General features: G+C 35.5%; 3 protein-coding genes across 5 annotated transcripts; 1 reads left to right on the top strand and 2 right to left on the bottom strand.

Moving 5' to 3' along the window:
• Positions 1-845: 845 nt before the first annotated feature.
• On the top strand, positions 846-14876 carry LOC140986894 (K(+) efflux antiporter 2, chloroplastic). Of its 3 annotated transcripts, none has more exons than XM_073455284.1 (21): positions 846-1077; positions 2226-3906; positions 4090-4261; positions 4372-4462; positions 4811-4947; positions 5053-5112; positions 5226-5345; positions 5522-5590; positions 5762-5827; positions 6055-6144; positions 6422-6526; positions 6634-6762; positions 7107-7316; positions 7815-7964; positions 8397-8450; positions 8576-8634; positions 9240-9306; positions 9386-9562; positions 9655-9711; positions 14039-14113; positions 14573-14876. In XM_073455284.1, the coding sequence occupies exons 2-21, from the start codon at positions 2309-2311 to the stop codon at positions 14690-14692; spliced, it is 3606 nt and encodes a 1201-aa protein (XP_073311385.1). In that variant the 5' UTR covers positions 846-1077; positions 2226-2308; the 3' UTR covers positions 14693-14876. The 3 variants fall into 3 exon arrangements, with proteins under 3 accessions (XP_073311385.1, XP_073311387.1, XP_073311386.1); XM_073455286.1 differs by having other exon boundaries at positions 847-1077; positions 2252-3906; XM_073455285.1 differs by having other exon boundaries at positions 848-1067.
• A 1261-nt stretch (positions 14877-16137) lies between these two features.
• Positions 16138-19932, bottom strand: LOC140985615 (putative threonine aspartase). Its single transcript, XM_073453479.1, has 11 exons — positions 19738-19932; positions 19530-19580; positions 19174-19294; positions 18966-19050; positions 18417-18498; positions 18135-18234; positions 17274-17434; positions 16975-17138; positions 16745-16868; positions 16522-16629; positions 16138-16380 (listed from the first exon to the last, which is right to left on the bottom strand). Exons 1-11 carry the CDS (start codon positions 19879-19881, stop codon positions 16291-16293), a joined length of 1230 nt encoding a protein of 409 aa, XP_073309580.1. The 5' UTR covers positions 19882-19932; the 3' UTR covers positions 16138-16290.
• Positions 19933-20271: 339 nt separating this feature from the next.
• LOC140985638 (uncharacterized) lies at positions 20272-24217 on the bottom strand. The gene is made up of 6 exons (XM_073453506.1): positions 24029-24217; positions 23298-23385; positions 22960-23024; positions 20822-20890; positions 20603-20652; positions 20272-20504 (listed from the first exon to the last, which is right to left on the bottom strand). Exons 1-6 carry the CDS (start codon positions 24098-24100, stop codon positions 20393-20395), a joined length of 456 nt encoding a protein of 151 aa, XP_073309607.1. The 5' UTR covers positions 24101-24217; the 3' UTR covers positions 20272-20392.
• Between the last annotated feature and the right edge of the window lie 673 nt (positions 24218-24890).

The following is a 24890-nucleotide window of genomic DNA, read 5'->3' as shown; positions in this document are numbered from 1 at the left end:
TCTCATGCGGATTATCATTCGACGAGAAGCCTGTAATACTATATGAAGATAATGCTGCATGTGTTGCTCAAATGAAAGAAAGATACATAAAAAGCGACAGAACTAAATATATTCCTCCTAAGTTCTTTGCATTCATCAAGGAGCTTGAGAAGAATAAATATATTGATGTTCGTCACATTCAATCAAGTGAAAACTCATCAGATCTCTTCACAAAGGCACTTCCTACGACAATATTCAGAAAGCATATACATAATATTGGGATGCGCAATCTACGAAATCTGTGAAGAATTGTTCGTGTCAACATGAGGGGGAGTTTACGTGACTGCACTCTTTTTCCCTTACTATGAATTTTATCCCAATTGTTCGTGTCAACTAAGGTTTTTAACGAGGCAGTATAAAAACACGTAATGAAGACAATCATTATGATCATCATCACTAGGGGGAGTGTTGAAATTTAATATTTTAATATTGAATATTTGAATATTGAATGTTGAATATTTGAATGTTGAAAATTAGGTAAAATTAGGTGTTGAATATTGAAATTTGTGTGTGATGATGAAGGTAATGATGTAATTTATTTTTGGATTATTTGTAAAGATTTTCTATAAATAGATCTCTCATTTTTGAATAAAATCACAATTGAGTTGAGAGAAAAATATTATAAAGTGTGTAGTCTGATAATTTTGAGAGTTTGAGATTTTTACTTTTTACCGTAAATTTTTATTTTTTCACAACATCTATCACTATTTTATATTATAATTACAAGTCTAAATTTATTTTAAAAAAATAATAAATGACAAATGTTATTCCTGGAAACAAAATCAACTTGCCTCGTACGATTCTTGCACCAAACTAGCTTCTCACCAATTGCAAAGGACAAAGTAGGCACAAAAGGCGCGATTTCACGGCCTCCGCACATTTTCTCATACTTAGATTCAGTTATTTATCCGCACGCCAAATTTAGTTCGAGAAATTATATACGAATATTCCCGTTCTTCCCAAGTGAACCTGCTGATGAATTCGGCGTAAAGCTTGCTTGCCCTTTGGCTGTTCATCAAGCTTCATCCGTCAGTTTCGGTATCCCATTTTTGTCTACGTCGTGTGAGCGTTAGTGTATCTTGCACAATTCTGGAGTTAGTCCACGCGTTGTCTGTTTCAGTTANGTTTTTTTTTTTTTTTTTTTTTGTGTTTTTGGTGAGGAGTGGGATTCGTCAAGCTCAGTGTTTTCTGCGAGTTTAATGATTAAGGGTCGAAAAAATCTATTGCTGGCCGCATAAATTTTGAGCTTAAGCTTCTGAACTGCAATTCAATTTATATAGATTGTGTGCGTTTAGATGGGTGTATGCAGTAGGAGTAATTATTCTGTGCTAGTTGCTGGTGGAGGTGTGAGGTTGGGGTGTACTTTGGCTCTTTTTACCTAATATTTACGATAGTATCACTGGTTTAGTATGCTACAATGAAGTTATGTGAAATGGCAAATTGCTTTCATCCTTGATGATTCAAAAAGGCTAAAACCCTGTGATTGAATTAAACACAAAAAAATCTGAAAAACACCTGCGTTTTCTATCACAGATTCTGCCCTTTGTCCTAATTCCAAAGCTGATGATTTCAAAGTTCTATGACCGGAAACTCTATCTCTGTGTCACTCTCTACATTTATTAACTTTTACTAGGAACATTTAGGACACATTGCATCCGTTTAGAATATGAATAGTTTTTTTTATTTTTTATTTTTTTTTTTTCATTTAATCCGTTTAAATAGTTTTTGTGTTTTTAATTCTTACTGAAGCGTATTTTACATTTTTTTTGTGTTTTAAGTATGCATATTTTTGTTTTCGGGGTTATGGGTTTTTTTTAGTTTGATGATTATGGTTATTTTGTAAAGAAACATTGGTGAAGCCTGTAAGAGATTCATGTTTAATAAATAAAGTTTTAAAAAAAATATGAATTTAATATATTAAAATATAAGAAGATTTGCACTATGAAATATATTTTATTTTAATCAATAAAAAAGATGAAATTATTAAAAAAGCAACTTTTATTTTTCACCTCAAGGTTTGAGAACTGTTTGAAAAGAAAAACCCAGCGGTGTATAAATCATATTGAATATGCTTCATATCCATGTTTGATTGTAAAAACTAAAGATCTTATCGATGCAGTGGACTATTTAATGTACTTATTGTGATTTGGTAGAGTTTTTTCTTTTTTTTTTTCTCTCCTTTTCAGGTTGATCTATCACTGGTAACTTTCAGGAAATCAAAAAAGAATATGCAGATGTTTATGGGTTTTCCATCATAAAAGGAAAAGAGATGGATATTGCATACCTTATACCTCAACCCAATGTGGCTCACCGTGGCGACGTTGCAAGTTGCAGGGTACATGAAAACTTAAATATGTTCACGAGCTTAAACTATATAGGTTTTAGTTGTCAGTTGTTCGGAGATATGAGACTAGTTCCTAAAGATTATTCGCGGAAGAAATTGAAGAAAAACATTTTGTGTTGCTCTAGCACAGGCTGTACAAGAGTTTTGGGGAATCTCAGGCTGTGGTGTAATGATGCCAATGGTTATCCATTTTACAACCATGACAATATTTTTAAAATGTCAAAGCATGTTACTTTACCTCATTGTCAAGTGAATGATTCAACTGCTTATGTAAATGATAATACTAGAGACTTTGAATTGATTGAGAGTGTCAATAATGGAGCTAGCCTTGTGACTGACGATTCCAAAGAAAGATCTGGGAAAGAAGAAACTGAGAGTCTTGGTTTGGATGAATTGAGGGAGCTGCTGCAGAAGGCACTGAAAGATTTGGAAGTTGCAAGGTCTAATAGTATCATGTTTGAGGAAAAAGCCCAGAGTATATCAGAAGCCGCTATAGCACTTAAAGATGAAGCTGTAAAGGCTTGGGACGAGGTAAATATTTCTCTTGGTAATTTTCAAGAGATAGTGAATGAAGAGTCTATTGCTAAAGAAGGAGTTCAGAAAGCAATGACAGGCCTTTCTTTAACTGAGGCAAAATTCCAAGTGTTAATTGTTTCACCGGAAATTGTGAAAGAGAACAACGGTTCTCCTAAAGCATTGAGAGAAAGTGCTTCAGGTGATGAAAATGGAGTCGAACAATCAAGTTCATCGATGGAAGATGAGGAAGCACTTTTGGCTGCTAAGGATGAAATAAAGGAGTGTCGCAGTCATTTAGAAAATTGTGAGGCTCAGCTCAGAAGGTTACAAAACAGGAAAGAGGAGTTGCAGAAGGAATTGGACAAACTGAACGATGTTGCTGAGCAGGCGCAGATTAAAGTGTCTAAAGCAGAGGAAGACGTTGCAAACATTATGCTTCTTGCCGAGCAAGCTGTTGCGTGTGAACTGAAGGCTGCACAAAACGTCGATGATGCTGAGATTGCATTACAGAGAGCCGAGAAGAAACTTGCCTTTTCCAACAGTGATGTTGTAGATTCTACAGTTGAGGACGGTGGTGCTGAAGAGATATCTCAAGAAAAAGCTGAAGATGGCATTCTTGAGGAACGAGAGGCACTAGCTGAAGTTGCTGAGATACTTGAACATTTACCCCGTGGCCAGTTAGAGGAACTAATCTTGTCCGATGCGAGTGACAAAGAGAATAAAAAGACGAGCCTGGACATTCCAAAAGACCCTGAAGCAGATAAAGAGAAGTTGAAAACAATTCAAAGTAAGATACAGGAAATGCAGAAAGAAGCAACAAGAGAGGGTTCAACTTTGACCTCTCCAAAAGCATTGATAAAAAAATCCTCTCGGTTCTTTTCGGCCTCATTTTTCTCTTCTATAGAGGGGGATGAGTTCACACCTGCTTCAGTTTTTCATGGTCTTGTAGAGTCTGCTAGAAAGCAACTTCCAAAGCTGGTGTTTGGGTCCCTACTTGTTGGAGCTGGGTAAGGTTATTATGTATTGGAATTTAAGTGCAACTGCCAAAAATACATTAGATTATTCAATTTAAGTTGACCGAAGCAATTATGTTTTTATAATAATGCTATCAAATAATTTGCTTCACTTTAGCTTTGTTTTAATGGTAAAAGATTTTTTGATTTTTCATGAACTCCTGAAATAAAACACAGTATCGCCTTCTATATCCAACGGGGTGGAAGGGTTGCTCAGCTATTTCAGCAGCCAGATATTATCAGTACCAGTATTGATGAAGTATCAGCTACTGCAAAGCCTTTAGTTCCACACATTAAACAGCTTCCCCAGAGAATTAAGAAACTGGTCGAAATGCTTCCTCATCAAGAGGCATGACTTAGTTTCCTTTTCATGTGCTTTATTGGATAAAATCCCTTTATTTCTTTGTTCATGCTATGGGATACTACCCCAATTTGTGATTTTAATTATCTTCCTTTCAGATAAATGAGGAGGAAGCTTCCTTATTTGACATGCTGTGGTTACTACTTGCCAGTGTTATATTTGTACCTCTTTTCCTGAAAATTCCTGGAGGTAAACTGAAAGTGAGTGTGTGTGCTTCCAGACCCCTCTGAACAAAAATAAAAGGAGAAGTGTTCTAGAAAGCCTCCATACATTATTTCCCAGTAAATAGCAAATTATAGCAACCTATGCCAAAATCTTTATCTTCATCATCTTGGTCCCATGCTCTTTTTTGTCCTTTTGGAATCATATTCTCAATTTGCTAACTTATTATCGCAGGCCAGTGTAATAATATCTGTCACATTTGTGATGTTTTTGAATTAGACCATGTCCTACGAATCAAATAGCCTTTGTTCCAGTGTGAATTTGCACAACATAATTGCTATTATTGATGTATCTTCTCTATGCTGCATAATGTAGGCAGTCCTGTTCTTGGATACTTGGCTGCTGGAATCTTAATTGGACCTTATGGTCTATCTATTATCCGTAATGTACATGAAACGAAGGCAATAGCCGAGTTTGGAGTTGTGTTCTTGTTATTCAATATTGGTCTTGAGGTAGGGCCCGCAAAGTTTCCAAGTTTGAATTTTACAGAAGTATCACCTTCAAGTGAACAATTACTAGTGATGAGAGGCAATCTATGACAAATTGCTTTTCTGCAGCTCTCTGTTGAAAGGCTGAGTTCCATGAAAAAATATGTTTTCGGATTGGGTTCTGCTCAGGTGACCGAAAATGCGTTGACTTGTTAATGCTGTCCTCGTATCTGTCTTCTGATGTCAACTCTGAACACAAATTCCCTGTTCAAGATTTCTCTAAGGTGCATGTACAAACGCAGGTCTTGGTGACAGCTGTTGTTACTGGCCTGATAGCTCATTTTATTGCTGGTCAGCCTAGTCCTGCTGCAATTGTCATTGGGAATGGCCTTGCATTATCTTCAACTGCTGTTGTTTTGCAGGTAAACATCATTGAAGTACTGTATGTGCAAGTCTTCATGGAGTTGTAAATTGACCCCTCATTTTCTAACGGTTTTCATTGTAAATCTTGTGCTTATTTGATTTGCGTGCAACTTGTCAATAATTCTAGAATTATCGCTTCAGAGCTATTATAATGCTTTATTTGGGATGTCTATAGGTCCTGCAGGAACGTGGTGAGAGCACATCACGCCACGGTCGAGCCACTTTTTCTGTATTACTCTTTCAGGTATCTGCATTCTAATCTGTTCAGTATTATTTTTCATATTTTCTTGGACCTCCTATTATTGGGTTCCCTTGTCTTACCGTTGCTTGTGTGTTGTAAACTTCTCTTACTCGGCCCCCATTTATGAGTTTTGGTGGTTAATATTTATACAAGCTATTCATTTTCACTTTTCAGGACTTGGCTGTGGTAGTTTTGCTTATCCTGATTCCACTTCTATCACCAAGCTCATCTAAAGGAGGGGTAATAAATTTACCCTGTTGAATATGGATTGAAAAGACTTGTATGACACGCTTTCCTATCTGCATATTTTTATTCTTTTTTATTGTAATGCTAATTAACATTGTTCACAAAAGTAACTTATTGCACTCCTTGATAAACTTGTTATATTAATTGTGAGAACCAGCTATATTTCTTATCGATACCACATCTTATAAAGTTATGGTTGCCAATATTTCTATGGTTTTTAGGTTGGTTTCCAAGCCATTGCTGAAGCACTTGGATTGGCAGCCATCAAGGCAGTTGTAGCTATCTCAGCAATAATTGCTGGAGGCCGTTTGGTAAGCAATTTTCATCTTCTGACACATTGCGTTTGGTGCTAGATTTTTTTTATTTTGTTTAACCAAAGACATCTTGACAAAAAGTGTGAATCGAGCTTATATGGTATATATATATTTTTTTTATCGAAGTACACACAATTTTATCATGTGAATGTGGGATGCTAATGTACTGTAGGGAACTTAACTTTTCTCCCGTGATATGTGGTTGTTGCTTATTATAATTATCTTTTTGTAACGACAAAATTGTGTTATCTTCTGTTATGTTCTTTTCTTCCAGCTTCTTCGCCCAATTTATAAGCAAATTGCAGAGAATCAAAATCCAGAAATTTTTTCTGCAAATACTCTTCTTGTAATCTTAGGGACCAGTCTCCTAACTGCCAGGGTAAGAGAACTCTAGTTTTTGGATGTTATTCTATGTGTTCATCTTAATTGAGTAGCTTGTGAATTTTCTAAATAATTATGGTACAGTTCATTTTGTGATTAAAACAGGCTGGTCTTTCCATGGCTTTGGGAGCATTTTTGGCTGGTTTGCTTTTAGCGGAAACCGAATTTTCATTGCAGGTTGAATCTGACATTGCTCCATACCGTGGTCTTCTACTGGGTCTCTTTTTCATGACGGTATACTCTTTAATTAGGAGTGCCTGTGAATCCCATCATCAATTGTTTGATTACATTTCACTGCTGAATCCTATCATCAATCCTAACATTGGGAGTTTTTCTTGTAAAATTTAGATTTATTCCTTGTATCAGTGCATTGTCTTAGAAAATATTGCCTCACATAATGCGTGTTTCAGAACATTCCATTTTGTGAGATTGTATCTTTCCAATTTCTTATTCATTTGACTGAATGTTTCCATGAAATTACTCCAATTGCTTCATGTTTAATTTGATATCTTTTTTGCATAGAGTACCTTGAGAGTTTCCCTGTCATTATGACTCAAAGTATGTATAATATGTTCCAGGTTGGGATGTCCATTGATCCAAAACTTTTAGTTTCGAACTTTCCAGTTGTTATCGGAGCATTAGGACTTCTAATTGTTGGCAAGACAATCTTGGTTGCGCTAGTTGGCAGGTTTTTTGGTATTTCAGTTGTATCAGCAATAAGAGTTGGTCTTCTACTTGCCCCGGGTGGAGAATTTGCGTTTGTAGCTTTTGGTGAAGCAGTTAATCAGGTTTGATTCTCACGTATTATGCGTGATTTCAGAAATTTTGCTGTTTAGTTTAATGTGCATTAAATTTCTGGAATATCGTTGATAGCCTTCTTATCTCAGAAATGAAGTACTAATCTTATTTCTTGTTGCTGAGTAATGATTTTCATTCTTCATGATATGCTGCATCTCGACAATGAAGCTAGCACAATGAAAATCAGGCTGATCATATGTTTTTCCACTTCCACCAACAATATAATTCTTCTATGAAAAAGAAAGAAATTAGCACCATATGCACTTGTTTAATGTTCTTTGTTCCTCCCTCATTCCTTTCAAGCAGCACTGTCTTTCCTCACAAGTCACAAGTTTATAACTTATTGATAGAGAGGCATGCCTATTTGATGTGCGGTACTGGAGATTAAGTAATAGAAGGGCGCACGGTCATAAAATGAGACTTGAAAATATGGGAAACTCATTACCATTTGGTCTATTATTTCGACCAATTCTCTGCCCTTCTTGCAGGGTATAATGTCTACACAAATGTCATCGTTGCTTTTTCTTGTGGTTGGAATTTCCATGGCCCTCACTCCATGGTTAGCTGCTGGAGGCCAATTGATTGCCTCACGGTTTGAGCTGCATGATGTCCGGAGTTTATTGCCCGTGGAAAGTGAGGTAGATTGCTGTAACATTCTGTTATTACTGAATGCGTCAGCTTAAAATGTTGGTCAATAACAGTTGGCACTGTTTTCTTGTTTAGAATTGCATTTACAATTTTGTTTCCTATCAAGTTGGTATTCTTTTATCACTGCTACATGATGGCTGTAGAAAAATATTTTGGTCTGACCGTACGCAATTTGAGATGATGGAAAAAATCACAACTTAGTTTATTATTTTAGGTGTCTTTTTTCATCAACCCTGCGTATGAAGTCCCTCGCGTGACTTGATTTTTCAATGCATATTCGATTTTCTACTTGAATATTTTCTCCTATGAGATTATATCATAAATAAAGCAAGTGATATGTTGTAGCCACGAGCATCTTCACATTAGTTTCAGTGTTCTATGTTTCCCAGTGAAATGTTATGATATTTTCCTGGTTTCTTCAGACAGATGATTTGCGAGATCATATAATTATATGTGGTTTTGGACGAGTTGGTCAGGTATTGCATATATCCAACTAATCACGATTCTTAAAAATCATTGAAGTTGTTATCACCTATCATATCTGTGAATCTAATACAAATTTTGTCCTAGGCTTATCTGACTTTTGTTGTGAATCTTACAGATTATAGCACAGCTTCTTTCTGAAAGGCTGATTCCTTTTGTTGCACTTGATGTCAGAAGGTGTACATCCTTTTCCCACACTCTATTAACTAGGCAAAGTAATATTTGTGGGTAGAAATCCTCCTTCCATTGCCAGAAGTGAATTTCTCACTGTTTGCCATTGATTAGTTTTCAGAGAGCTGGTATTTGTCAATAAACTATACTTTAAAGTAAAAGAATGTCAAGTATCTTTCCACCTCGATTCTTGAGAGAACACGTTCAGTGCTTGGGGAGTAGTTTATTTCTGTTTGGACATGACTCTCCTAAATGTATCAATCACCTTTATGTGCAACCTGCCATTACCGACTCTAGAACTAGCTACCGAGTCAAAAGGTAGCCAAATAGGAACGACGAACTAGCTAAATTGCATGTGCCGTGTTCATCACATGCATGGTGTTTTGCTGACTGGCATAGCGCATCCTGGAAACTGTTACACCAATCCATGCATCCATTCTTATTTATGTTGTATAACTTACGATCTTATGTTCTCTAAATACTTAGGTATTTTTGTAACCTTGAGTCCTCGATGCAATCCACTTTCATGGTCCAAGAAGACAGATTATATTTGTAAAAGCCACAGCTGAACTCAACATTTGAATTCTTATTTTTAAGTGTTATCATTGCAGTGACCGAGTTGCTGTTGGTCGAGCACTTGACCTTCCTGTATATTTTGGTGATGCTGGTAGTCGAGAGGTAATTTAAATGATTAAAGGTTCATTCTGGTGCATTTGAAAAATAAGCCAGTTTGTAAACCTTTTTTATGGTTTCCCAGGTCCTTCATAAGATTGGAGCTCAGAGAGCATGTGCTGCGGCTGTAACTTTAGATAGTCCTGGAGCAAACTATAGAACAGTTTGGGCTCTAAGCAAATATTTTCCCAATGTTAAAACATTTGTCCGTGCTCATGATGTTGATCATGGACTCAACTTAGAAAAGGCTGGAGCAACAGCGGTATTTTTCGGCTCTAGCAGTTTAAATTCTTTAGAGGAATTTGTACTCTTTAATGTGCCATTCTGTCTTAGCAAATTACAATTTTGTGACAGGTTGTCCCCGAGACTTTGGAACCAAGTTTGCAGTTAGCAGCTGCTGTTCTTGCACAAGTAAGTAAACCAACCATGACAGAATTGTTACACTTTGAGGAAAGATCATAGTTGTCAAAAGCGCAAGACGCATCAAAGTGCTCAGGTAACCTGGAGCTTAAAACGTAAAGTGAAGCGCATGCTTTACGAAAGTAACACACTATAAATAAAATATTCTAAAAAGATATAAATAAGTTTATTTTAAAAAATATGAAAAATGAGATATCAAATATTAAATTATCATCATTTTCATCTTCCAAGACATTTTAAAGCGTAAAGCGAGGCGACAATGGGACATAAGCAACAAGATATTAGGGTTTCCACTGCTCTATTATTTTAATAAATAGAGGAGAAATCACACTTTTAATGGACAAATTCTCATATGTCAGATTCTTTAAAACAAAAAAAATATATGTTTTTCTATGAAACGCAAAAAAGCCAAAAAAAGCACACAAAAGCGCGAGCTTCATTGAAGCTATGCGCTTTGGAGTGCACTGAAGCACAGGTTGTGCGCTTAAGCGCGTGCTTTTTGCGCCTTTGACAACTATGAACCATATCTGATTCGTTGGAATAAATTTGATATCCTCTAGATTGCGATAAAAAATTATTCTGTTTTATTGTGATTTGGTTGGGGCAATTTCTTCCTTTTTTATCCTTACATATTTTTGGTTGACGATATGATTTGATTTGATTTGATTTAAAAGAGAGTTGGTCACTGGAGACACGCTTTGTCTATGAATAAATTCAATATTTATGTTGAAATATATTTTAACTGAAAATAAACAAATTAGAAGTGCCTAAAAAAGCACAAATGATGTTTTCGGGATTATAAATTTGGTATAACGAAGTAGTTAGTCTAATGAGTTTTTGCTTTATTTATAAATAGATTTGTAACTGAAAATGCATATTGTTGAATAACTGAACATTGGATAATGTATTATTCGATTTCAAAAGATTGAATAAAAAATACTTCTCTCCCATATTTTTCCTTTTAGAAACTTGCATGGTCGGATGTCAGCACACGCTGATGACTAAGTATGGTATGGCATCTTCCTCCAGTGAAAATTCCAGTTCTACGACCGCGACTCCTACCATGTGTGATAATGCTTCGCCTATCTCTTATCACGTGCTATGAATTGAATGGCCATAACTTTCTGCCACGGTCACAATACATATTATTGTTCATCTGCTGATGCCGTGATGTGCTGTCTTTGAGCCACCAAACTTAAATTATATTCTCTAAATAAAACGAGTGTAATTGTGATTATGGTCGAATCCACAGGGATCAAGAGATTTATTTCTTTCGAAGAAAACAATTAAAAAGACTAAATAGAATTCTAAAACCAAAATTACCAAGTAAGGAAAAATTAATCAACCGGGCACGATAGCATTTTATATTAATTAAAGATAACATTTTCGCTTTGTGAAAACAGTTAATTCTGAAATCTAAGAATCGAGATGGCTGCAATTGATAAATTTAGTTTCGTCGATTTATTTAGCACAACACATCTAATCTAGCGCTACTTTGGTACCAATCGTTCTGACAATTACGGATCACTGAATTTATGGATAGTAGTAGAAAATCAAATATCAAATTAAATTGTCAGATTAATCATCATATAACTGTCATATAATTAAATCATAAACCAACAAATACTTGACTAAACAAAAATATTAAATTAAAGCGCAAAAACTTCACAATGATAAAATTGAAATAGTAGAAATATCACTTGAATCGGAAATAAAACATAGCCTATAGTTCTTGAGAAGAGATGAAAAATTCTTGCGCCTCCTTGTGTTTCATGTTGAAAAGGGAAGATGAAGAAAAGTCTAAAGATAAAGCACAAAAACTAGAATAATACTAATAACACTAGGAAGAGATTAAATTTATCAATAAGGAAACTAGACTTTTTATGGAATAAAAACTCTATCAAATCTTTCCTTATCTTAATAATAAATCTCTCTCTCCAAAAATCTTCAATGAATTAAATATCACAATTAGAACTCCTAAAATATAGTATTATCATCGTAATTTTCGAGCTCAGTTTGAGGTCACAAGATAGCCGCGAAGCAGTCACAAGGCGTGGCCACGCCTTGTTTTAGGACTTCTCTGTTTTTGTCCTTCTTTCACAGCTTCATCTTGTCAATTCTTCTACAACAAAATAACACAAAAGTGTAACATTTAAACATGTCAGAAATGAGAACAATGAGAAATTTGATAACAAAAATACGAACTATTACGATCTTATCATGCGGTGAGGATGACCATCTCATGGGCGAGGCAACCTCCCCGGACTCCAGTGATCATAAGAATTTATCACCTGCATATCGAGCATTTGTATCTAACTTGGATCAGGTTCAAGTTCCATCAAATATCTCTAAAGCTTTCCAAGATCCAAACTGAGAAGCACATGGATGTCGTATATAAAGTTCAAAGGTACCTGAAGGGGTCACCTGAAAAGGATTACTATTTCGCAAAACCTTCTCAAGGAACATCCAAGTATACAGTGATGCAGATTGAGCAGGTTCAACAAATGACAAACGCTCCACATCAGGTTACTGCACATTTGTATGGGGAAACCTTGTGACTTGGAGAAGTAAAAAGCAACCAGTAGTGGCGAGAAGTAGTGTAGAGGCCGACTATCGCGCCTTAGCCAATGGCATTTGTGAGGGGATATGGCTCCAAATACTACTAAATGAACTGAAATTAGAAGTTCATCAAACAGTAGAGTTGAAATGTGATAACCAAGCTGCAATAAGTATTGCCAAGAACCCGGATCATCATGATTGAACCAAGCATGTTGAGATTGATCGTTATTTCATAAGTGAGAAAGTCGAGAAAGGTGTATTGAACTTAGCTACGTACCTACTCAACTGCAAGTGATAGACATTCTGACAAAGCCCTTATTTTGACCTATCTTTGAAGACATGGTTTCCAAGTTTGGCATGATCACATATTTAACTCAACTTGAGGGGAAGTGTTGAATAACCAAACATTGGATAATTAGGAGTCTGATTTATTAGATGGAATTATCAGCTGTACATTATCCCTTCTTTTTAAATTTTAAATAGATTAGATAATATTTATTGGTTTGGTAGGCTTTAGAAATTATACAATGTATTCTTTGATTTCAAAAGATTGAATAAAAAATACTTCTCTCGCATATTTTTCCTTTTAGAAACTTACATATATATTTTAAGAACATTGGGATTTTTGTGGCATCACATATTTTTTTTATAGAAAAGTAGTTCGTATTGGGCTCTATTGCTTAATATGTTGAAAAGAGTTCGTAGGGAGAAGCGGCATTTTGGCTAAACCACTATTGTCTTATTTCGGAAGAATTGGGTCATTGACCCTAGTCAAATTAGATTTTAAAAAAAATGACATATTGTTAAATTATAGTTGTAAAAAAGCGTGCGCAAGGCGCAGCCAGACTCGCCCTACGCGCCTGGGTAAGCGCAGACCTTGCAAGGGCGAGCCCGGGTGCACGCCTCTTGCAAGGCGCAAGGCTTGCTTGAGGCGAGAAAAAGCGCGCTTATGTGAAAATTGTTTGAGTAATTTTTTTTCCAGGTGAACATAACCCAAGCCCAATAAGATTAAGCACATAACCTTTTAGTTATTAGAAAACCTTGCGTGTACGTATTGGCAGACTTTTATTCCGTCAAAACTCAAAGCGCATAGCACTATCTTTCTCCTAATTTTAATCCGCACAGCCTTATTTGTTTTTCTTCTCTTTGCAATTTCAATTACAGTGCTTCTATATTGCTTCTTTAATTACTGCAGTGCTCTCTTTTTTTTATTTATTGGTACTTAAATATATTAGCTGCAACTCTTTTTCTCTCTCTTCTTTTTTACTGCAATTTAATTCCAAGACCTATCCAACTTTTCATCTAATGTTTTCTTTAAGAAGACGAATATGGTCAATGATTAGGCAAATGATATTTTTAAAAAGTTATACTGTATATTTGTTAATGAATTTTTATTTTAATTATTGTTTCATATTCTGTGAAATCTATTTCTATGTATATAAATTTTAGTTAAATTCACCTTAAATTTGTGAAGTCTAACAATTTATTCTTGGTGCGTGTTATTTCGATAAAGCGCACGCCACGCCTTGCTGCTTAGGCTCCATGACACTTATGCGCCTTACGACTTAAATAAAACTTTAATAAATATTGTTAAAATGGAAATTGTCCTAAGATCTATATCCTTGTATAAATGAAGATGATGAGCCTTTATGAATGCTGATCATAAATTGGTTTATTATTTGTTCCAATCATGTGTTGGCGGTAAACTTGGCTTGCTTATTCAAAAACTTTTGTCATTAATGGCTGGACATTATTTTAGGCTAAATTGCAGACATCAGAGATAGCTGCTGCAATTAACGAGTTTAGATCCCGCCACCTATCCGAGCTTACTGAGGTATGAAACGTTAAGTACTTATTGTTAATTAATATTAAATTGTTGGATGTCTCATTTCCTACACGAGGTCTAAATTACATCTACACGCCTTATGGTAGATTTATCTGTCATCATTCTCATTACCAGTCAAGTTTATATTTCCTTTGTGTTGGAGTCGCTACATGATTCATGAATCTCTCTTATCCATTGTTTCATGCTGGAAACTTAAGCTTTTTTCTGATTTTCACATCAGTTAAAACTAGAAAATGAGAATTTTATGATGTCATTTGTCAATCCCTTGGGACAACAATATGACTAGGAGTGTGAATCCAAGTATTAGGCTTACCTCAGAGAGTGTCCGTCACATCTTTAGACCTAAACATCTTGTAATTTACCTTCATATTATTTTTGGAAAGATCTTAGAAGAGTATTAAGATTTCTTTTAATACAATTCTTTCTTCCCTCTCTCTGTGTATCCAGCTTTGTGAGGCAAGTGGAAGCTCTCTTGGTTACGGATTTACTCGAATTAGTAAACCTAAGCCTCAACCTTCGGACTCTTCCGACGAGAACCGATTCAATGATGGAGCATTGGCAACATGACTTGTCATACAGTATATAAACGTAGGGAAACATTAATTCTGGGAAATTCCAGGCATTTAATCCTGGTTGACCGGACTTATATTTCAAACTACCTTATTATTCTTTGATTGGTAACTTGAATGTTAATCACATTCCTTGTGTTCAATGGGAATTTTTTAACTTTAAAATCTAGCAATTTCAATAATTGATATTCTTTGTGGTGCATTTTACTTCTATGTTTTTCACCGCACAAGCTCGAGTCATATGTAGCTTATGGATATTTAGTTATTTATTTATGCGTATCTATGATGCATACTAAAAAACTATGGATAAGGCCCCATGGGCATGACATAGTGTTATAGACTATGATTGCATCCATATTTACGTGAGGGACGAACCCGAGGAAATACCATCCTTCCCCAAGATTAATCAGGCGAAACTTTGATACCTGAGTTAATAAAAAACACACCATGGACGAGTCGTCATAACTTGAGCTTGTCCGGTGAAAGAACATAGAAGACACACACATATATGTGTGTATAATCAAAATAAAAGATAACCAAGTTCCGTGATTAGGAGACTCCGAGAAATAATCCTTGTATTTAGGAACTGACTTCAGATTCATGATCCTCGCATAGTAAGCTTCTCTTTGACATTAGTTTCACTTTCATCTTGAAGCTAGTTTACTTTAGGTCCCTAAAAGTTTTGTTTTAGGTTTATTAACACATATAGAACTATATTTTACTCGTATCTTGTTAGAGGCAAGTATTTTGGGCTAAACTATTGTTTGATTCTTAGCCATTTCGAAATATTCATTACATCTTGCATTCTGTCATCGTGGTTAGTTGATAGTTGTTGCATGGTAAGGGTTAATGTAGAACTTTTATGACAGTCATTCTATTTGCTCATTTGTTATCTGTGGTAAAGATATAATGACAGTCACTTCATTGTAATCATAAAATTATTTTATTTATATAATTTAGTATGGTGCATCAATACATGATTATATCATATTTATGTTGACCCTTGATCCTCATTTGTCAATTACTTCTTTGGATTGTCGCGGAGGGATTGTACCAAGAAGTGATTGTACTCTCATTTCAATGTATTTTAGTGTATCGTGAGAGGTTCCGAAGAAACTATTATTTTGCATTGTGGTGTCTTGAAAACACGACAATTAAGAGTTTGTACAATTTGTGTGAAAATATCAGGTCTACCAATGTGCTCATCTGTCAAGAAATTGTCAAAATTATGCATTGTGGTGTCTTGAAAACCAGAGGCTTGATTCGAATCGAATTTGAACAAAAATTTAAATTATTTTATGAATCAAGCTCGAATGTATCTATTTCGAGCCGAATTCGATTATTAAAATTTTCAGTATATTCGACTCTCGATTCGATTCATTTATACCCTTAGTTTATCACCAACGAGCCTAAGCACTAAATTCAAATTACATTATTTCATAATTCAATGAAATACAAATTGACTCACATTAGAAGCTAGAAATAATCTCAGGCTCAATTTCTGGCATCCTAGATCTTTGGTTTCATGCATATAATACATAAAAATTAATCCGTGAGTCGTCTCTTTCGAGGTAAACACGCTGCAATATTTTGGGCCTATAAATTATGGCCGGCTAGATTAACTCGTGCAGCGAAGTGGTCTGCCCCAGTTTGTTGCTGTAGGCTTGTCTTCCGCAGGATGGATACCTGTTAAGAATAAAATAATAAATAAATGCCTGTAAAAGAACAGAGTCCACATTCACACTCCCAAATGTCATGCAGTAAAAGTATATCGTCTAATAAAATTAAATTCGTACGGAGTATGATCATAAAGAAGTTCTATTGTACCTTTGGCCTCTCGATAGAGTTTCCAAAGTAGCCAACTCCAAAGGAAGAGGAAGTATAGGCAGCAACAATCTCCACAGCTTTCAGCGTCATGGGAGGAGTATCAGGAACCTACAAAACCGACCAATTAATGAGGCATTGTCATTGTACGAGCTTTCTTCGGCTGTTGAACGAATTGAATAGTTCACAAAATAAATATTTGGTGCTTGAGTCAGTGACATCACACCATTGCAGGAGAAACGTCCGCTTGCACTAATAAAACTCCAGCACTTTTCTCACTGCCACATAGCTCATCCCTATGAAAAGCATGTAAAACTTCTGTGCAAGCGGACACTGGACCACTCTGGGACCTGCAATAAAGTATTTACGGTTCCCTTTGTATATAGTTTGTAAAAAATTTCTGTACATGATAATTAACCAAGAAAAAAATATTAAGAAAACAAATGAAGGGCATACAATGAAGATGATACACAGCATTCACGTGCAGTAAATCCTTTCATTAGGTGCTCTCCCGCACCACTCACACAGCAACCAACAATAAAAGGAGCACCAAAAGGGTCCTTCAAGGATGCCCAACAACCTGAACCATAAGTTGCTGCCAATCCCACACGGCCTCTAACCTGGACAAATAATCAGGATATGTTTCAAGCAGTGAAACATGTATAATTGACGTTCCTAGCTTCCACTGGGAGAATCAATAGAAAGAGTGATTATTTAAAAAGGACTGGATTCAAGTTTTAGAAAGATGTCAACACCTTAAGGGCGATACCTCCACTTGAGGCTCCAGCAGCTATATGTCCCTTCGAATCCACACAAATTACTCCAACTGTGTCCGTTATCCTGTCCTCTTCTAGCATGTTGAGTGCAGACAGTTGAATACCGTCTTCCCTAACCTTCGAAAGATCGTATGCTTTCTCTACGGATAAAATAAAGAAGACAATCACAAAGAAGATATACATTGCAAATTTTCCATGAATTTTGTACGTGAGTTAGAAATGGAAAATAAAGCCAACGGTTTCCACTCTCAAAATCATACTAACACCAAGCAATTGATGTGATGCTAAGTGTTTTATGAGCTGGGCATGGAACATTTTAGAATGCATACAATGAGGTATATCCAAGCTAGAGGATAAAACTCTGAACCCAGAGGAATAGAAGACTGAAGACAGATAAAAAAAAGAAAACCATGGATGTTCGTAATTTTCTTCCAGATTGAATTTTGCAGATACAAGGATGCGATCTCTGATTCCAACGTGACTGATTCTCACTGGTCTTTAAATTTCAGAAGCTAGCCCTACATAATTTTCACATCAGAATTCAAGGTTTTGCATGCAGTAAGCCTCTGCTTTGCCACTGATTCATATGGTAAATATGACGACACCGTTGAAACCATGGTATTGAATTTCGCATATTATAAATAGTGCAAACAGGGATGAGGAATTTATTCGCCCCGCATATATGATCATGCTTTTTGACACAAGAGCTAAAAGGTGATGACAATGTGAAAAGACAAGAATATGATACTGGCAAACATGATATAAATATGATTCCGAAGTAAATTAACACCTCTTAAGAAGGTGTAATGAAAAATTTAGAATCAAATGATGCTTCCAAACCTATGAGTCCTTCTGTAACAGAGTTGGTCATAGCTTTGGCATCATCAAGCATTTTTTTGTATCTTTTCCATTGAGTTTTTGCCTTTTCAGTCACCAGCCACTGCAAATTAAGTCTTGCAAAATAAATACAGTAACACCAACTTTCGAACATAAAATCAAAGGTTTTTTTTTTTAGTGAAATGAAGTATTTCCTGTAATTTAGAACAACATTTTAAAAAAAAATGCTTGAAGGATGGATTATTTTTACAGCATAGCTGTAGCAGGCAACTACAGAAATAGTACCTTATTGACCTCTGCTATAGTTCCATCTGAAACAATACCTTTGGACTTCGCCCATGCATGACATCCTTCACCAACCAAAAACCTGCAGTACAAATTTTTCTACTCAAAACATAAGATTATGCCTACTTGAACATAAGCATCTGCCTCACGAAGAATCCATGAACATACGCAATATAGTAAACAAAAACAGACAGAAGGCAGAGCGTTGCTCAATGCTCTCGTGTCATAAAAACAAATTTTAACAATTCCTATAAAAATGTAACAACGTTGCAGCTTTCAAATTCAAGAATAAAAAAGACCACAGGGTAAAATTCCAAAGAAGTAGGTCACATGAGAATAAATGATACAAGACATGGTGATGAAACCATTTGTCCAACAAGACAATGATGATTCAGAAATTTAAAAAGACATGTACCATTCACATGTCTATAAAGTACAATGACACAAGTATTCACTTCCAGAGAAGCCAACATCAGAAGAAGTGCAGTTAGAAGTGCAAAATGATTATTAGACGATATATCTTCAAAGGACCAATAGAAATCACCATACATGGGACTTATTCGACCTAGAAGAGATGAACCCATCATCTGTTCTTTGACCAGCGAAACAGCTATCTGGATTGGATTTCTAACACCTGTCAACCATTAACTTCACAAGAACGTAAAAATTAATGAAAACAGCAGGAAAAATGTATATATCAGTATCACTTTTCTTATCTTCAAATTAAAATGCAACTCAATATTTTCAAGCAGAGTACCTGGCACTGCCCCCACAGCACCAAAAACTCCAGATCTGCCATCCATTATACTGGCATCACATTCTACATGACCATCCTCAGTCAAATTTGAGCCTCGCCCAGCATTTGTGCAAGGATCATCCTATCAAAAACCATGTTGTCGTAGATTAGAATTTAAAGAGACCACTAAAAGGTATAAAAGAATTTCCTACCTTAGTGTGAATCAATTTTTCAGGAAAATGAATAGGAAAAGAACGAGTGATTATTGTAAAGTTCCAATATTTTGACAAAACACCACAACTATATATCTAATCTCAACCGCATTGTACATTCAGCAATCAGCAAAAAGGGGTTGAAAAAAAAAAACGCATCTCTACCTCCAGAACTTGAATTGCAGCTGCAACAGCATCCACACTCTCGCCACAACCCTAAACCAAAAACAAATCAAGCTTCTTAACAAGATTGAAAATGTAAAGTCGACTTCAAATACAGATGCTTGGAACATAGTTAAGCACCATTTATCTCAGTAAAACATTTGAGTCGCCGAAAAATTGAGTTCCTTTGGCGAAAAAGCAGATGATATACCTTTCGGAGAATAGAAGCAGCGGCAAGGCAGGCACGTCTCATGGCCGATCGGAGCGCCTTCTCGTTCGAAGGCGCGTGGAATCCCGCGCCGACGTGAACGGCGACGAAGAATGTGGAGTACTGATCGTCCTCTTCCCAAGCCATCCAGGTTAACTCGATCTTAGTTCTCAAATGTGTTTTGTGTGTAATTAATTTTTTATAAAATGTTATACACATATAATTAATTAGTTTAACAATAAATTTGATTAATTCAATAAAAAATTTGCCATTAAACTAAACATTCAACCAAAGGATATAATTATTATTTCTGTTTTGATTTTGGAGTTTACGTGAACAATTGTATTGAAAATATTTGTAATTGTTTTATGTATAGTTTATGTATAGTTTATTTTGTGCAATAAAAGTAATATGATAATTTAAAATTAATTTGTTCGAAAAAACATGTATGATCTTAATAGTCAATTTCATGTGACAAATTTTCTATTCAACCCGACTCATACAAAATTATTATTTTTATGAATCATGTCACCAAAATTAAACCAACAAGTATATGATATGGAAAACATAATTACAACTAGAGAACCATTTTTCCTGGTCGAAAATCTTGAATGCAATACATTATTTATCCTTTAGATCCATCAGACAAAACTCTAAATTATGAAACTCTGGTTCCTGTAAGTTCAACCTGGGCCACCGCTTCATTCACGGCATCTATAACATCCATCTTCCCCCTACCGACTGCCTCATCCATGGGAGTTCTCTCGTGTCTGATTACAGTCCAACGCATAACAGATTTCAGAAACATGAAAACTATCCTATCGTTATAAGAAACTAAAACACAAGAAGCACCTAGGAGATCACTCACTTGTTTAGAAATGAGATATCGGCTCCTGCTATAATCAAATGTTTGACAACCTACAAGGACAGATTACGGACTTGAGACATGAAAGCGAGTGATTTGAAACAGAGAGACCAAATGGATAAATGTGATTCCCGCTTCAAATTACACCAAGTACACCCTCCTCTCAACACAATTTTCAAGGTCATCGCCGGCATGAAATGTATAATGTGCTGCAGATATTACCTCAATGCGGCCATTGAGACAAGCCCAATGAAGAGGGGTGTTTTTCTCCATGTTACAAGCGTTAATATCCTGGTTTTCAAACAAAAGGCAACTCATTTTTCTTTTCATTTGTTACAGCCAGAATCAATATATAATGCAGGTGGAGAAAAGGAAAAAACATATGCACATACTTATATACGTGTCGTTTTCATCCCAAAACTGCCCAAAGCATACAATATTTTTACACTTAAAGTTTCCCTACCTCAGATTTTCAACGCCTCCATTATTGTAAAACCCATGAGCCTCTTTAAAAATGATTACTGATTAGATTTGTGGTTCAAAGCTTCAAATTATTAATCTAAAGATAATTACTGGATTGTTTTTATTTATCCGAACAACAATAAAGATTGTAAACATTCAAAAGGTAGCCAACCTAATCTTGCTCACATAATATTCCATAGACCATTCTGTGCTCATATATTATTGTATCCTACCACGAACATTTTCTCTCCACCATCCCACATCATCCTCACTTATTGGGAATAATCAATTTCGGGGAAGCACGGGCGGGTTTGTTTTCGTCAACAAGGAAGGCCTTATCCAAATAATAGAAAAGGATGCCCTTTTCTACTATTTGATCGGTGTCCTTTTTCCTTCTCCCGAACCACGGGAGCGCTTAGCGCCAAGAGGAGCAAAGCTCATTTTCTACTATGTGATCGGTGTCCTTTTTCCTTCTCCCGAACCGCGGGAGCGCGTAGCGCCTAGAGGAGCAAAGCTCATTTTCTACTATGTGATCGGTGTCCTTTTTCCTTCTACTGAACCACGGGAGCGCTTAGTGCCCAGAGGAGCAAAGCTCATTTTCTACTATTTGATCGGCGTCCTTTTTCCTTCTCCTGAACCACGGGCGCGCTTAGCGCCCAGAGGAGCAACGCTCATTTTCCTTTCAGGGACAAGCGGCGCATAAAAAAGGGCTGGTCCGTCAAAAGTCCGGTTCTTTTGCGAACGAAGTTCAGAATCAACAAGGGTTCGTAGAACGAAGGGAGGGGGTTCTAGAAAATCGATGCTTGTGTTTCTTGAATTCTAATAGCGAAGGTGAGTAAATGTCTGCTTTAATATTAATTTTAGATTCAAAATTTGAATTCAGTTTGTAGCCAAATGCTGCTATTTTTTTGGCAGGTTTCTACACCGCCTTCAATTATCTAAGTTGAGATAATCAAGTAACATCAAGCGGTTCTTGTCTTCCATGACTTCTATTAAAGTAATGTAGACTATTTTGGATTAATATTGTTATGATTATCGAAGTTTTTAGATTTCAATTTTGTTTTAGATGTAGACCGGCTGAGCTTGTGGTGTACCAATGTCACCAGCTGATCTTGCGGTGTGCCAGTGTCCTGGGCTTATATATAATAATATACTACAACAAGATGAAAAGTTCAAGCCCAATGAATTATCCTGCTGTCATCTTTTATTTCGAAATATGATTTGTTGTTATCTATCTTTTATTTGAATAATAGGATCATAGAAATGATTTTTTATTTATGTTAGAATTCTTGATCTTTTTACTTAGTCGATAGGGAGAAGAATTCTATGTATTTATAAGTCATTGCATGGAAATAAATAGTCAAGCAGAAATTTTCTTCAAAGCCTAGTGCTAAAAGATCGTGAGGTTTTTTTCTAAAACGAACTTCAATTTTCATCATCAATCCACCGGAGAAGAATTCTATGTATTTATAAGTCATTGCATGGAAATAAATAGTCAAGCAGAAATTTTCTTAAAAGCCTAGTGCGAAAAGATCGTGAGGTTTTTTTCTAAAACGAGCCTCAATTTTCATCATCAATCAACCGACCGCCCTAACGTGATCCACAATTCGAGACCAAAACAGCCAGGTGCACTACAATTAATTGAACCACCTAAAAATATCCAAATACAGGTTAGACATGGAGTTGCGTCAGTTCCTTTAGTTATTTCACCACAAATTTACTTCTTCTAATCTAAAGAGCAAACAGCAAATCCTAACCATACATGATGACAAGGAATATTAAAAAGAAAGGAATAATATCCCACCATAGAAAGTAAGAGCAGCAAACAGAAGAACAAACAATCAAGCCTGTTGAGATGAGTAATCAATAGTATTAAAACAAGGTCAAGGCTCTCTCACCACTCCATTGTGAATAAGATACTCTACAATGTTTATATGCCCGTTTGCTGAAGCCATATGCAATGCTGAACATTCCAACAGGAGGCAAAATAAGGAAGTTGCAGAAAACAAAACAACAGAAAATTTTTGCAACCAATAAGCTGACACGAAAAAAAATTGAAGGGTAATAGGATGAAGACCGTGTCAAAGAGAATTTTGTGCCAAAAAATAAACTTGAAAAAACATTAGTATTTAGTGTGAAACCAATACCTCAGCTCTGGAAAGATTTTAGTAATTTACAATTCAGTGTATACTTCAAAAATCATGAACACGCGTGAAAATGAATACTAAATTATAACCTGTGCGGCCTTCCGAATCCTTAGAATTTAAAGAAACGCCCTGGGATGCTATGCTCATGAGATCATCGATATCATCATATCTAGCAGCCTGCGAAAATATGCATATAAGCTAGTTTTCTTCAGAACAACCTTTAAACAATAAAACATTAAACATGTAAATGGCGTGAATACATGGAAATCGAGATCCAATCACAAATGCAGTATTTTAAGATTTTTGGGAAACAATTGAGTAAACAATGAAATAGCTTACAAAACCTCACCATCCTAAGATGTCATTTGCCGAGCTTAATTTAAACATCTATTTGATTGCTGATTTTTACAAAATCCAATCGAATACTAGAAACACTATATGTGGCAACCCAATAAACCCAATAATATTTATGTCACAGATTCTAGTAACAATCAGCGGGAAAATGAATAAATAAAAAGCAAGAAAAGGTTTGCCACAGAATCTAGCACATCTTTCAAGTTTTTAAGAGGTTTCTACTCTTAAATAAAGCACCGTTTACAATTTGGAAAAAAATTACAGTATAGAAACATAGGTTCTTTCCGGTAATTGAAAATTCTAGCATTGATCCATTTCACACAAGGACACTTAATCACAGGAAAAACGCAGAACCATAAATAACCAATAATCAATAAATCAGAAACTCAACGTTTTGACACGAACTTTACACGTTAAGCTGAACAAAAAAAAAAGTGGATATAGATCTTCCTCAGGAAAGGAGCACCTCGAGCAAAGCGTCGATGGCGTCGGAGGTCGTTTCTGGCGGCGGCTGCTCGGCTGTGTCCGCTGCTCCCATTTTCCTCCGGCGAAACGGAATCGATTGAATTCACTTTGTTGACTCAATTTTGGGCCGCCGGATTTTAATGTCTGGACTTGGCCCAGCCCCAAAATTTCTACTGGGCCATGCACATGCATTTATAAATTTTCTATAATACTAGGTATAGAGACCTCAATTTGTTGAGGTGTTTACCCAAGTTTTTGTGCAATATATGATAAATTTTGTTTATACTTTAAAGCTGATAAATATGTGTTTATATTTGTATATGTTTAATTTTATGGTTTCTTTTTTTTTTAATGAATTACATTTAAATATATATAAACTAAACTAAAACAATTCTATTTTTTTTGTAAAATAATATAGGGAACAATATATAATGTGATTTTTTAAAACAATAACTAAGTTTGATTTATTTGTGTAAAAAAACTAAAGATGCTAAATGTGGGGAGGAAAAAAGTTAGTATTGTAGATAGCAAAAACTATAGTTAATTAGTTTATGCGTATGTGGTATATTTGAGTGTAAACTGATATATTAGATGTAGGAATATATATTTTTGAAAATGTCTAAAATTATACTCTTTAATTTGGTTAAAGTTGTGTATGCATAATTAGAAAAACAGAAGAGGGAATAAAGAGATGAGCAATAAGAATTTCATTTCACTGCTGTACTTGCATTTACAATTGAGCAGAGATATATATACTTCTGTTGTAACCGATTGATTCCTCTAGATAATTCTAAACAATGGGCTTGTCATATATCCTATGGGCTTAATACAATGGGCTCTATCAATTTGTTTCTTGGGCTTCA

This window comes from Primulina huaijiensis, chromosome 10 (genome assembly GCF_012295235.1).
Source record: "Primulina huaijiensis isolate GDHJ02 chromosome 10, ASM1229523v2, whole genome shotgun sequence".
Lineage (NCBI taxonomy): Eukaryota > Viridiplantae > Streptophyta > Magnoliopsida > Lamiales > Gesneriaceae > Primulina > Primulina huaijiensis.
This window is presented reverse-complemented; position numbering and strand designations above follow the sequence as displayed.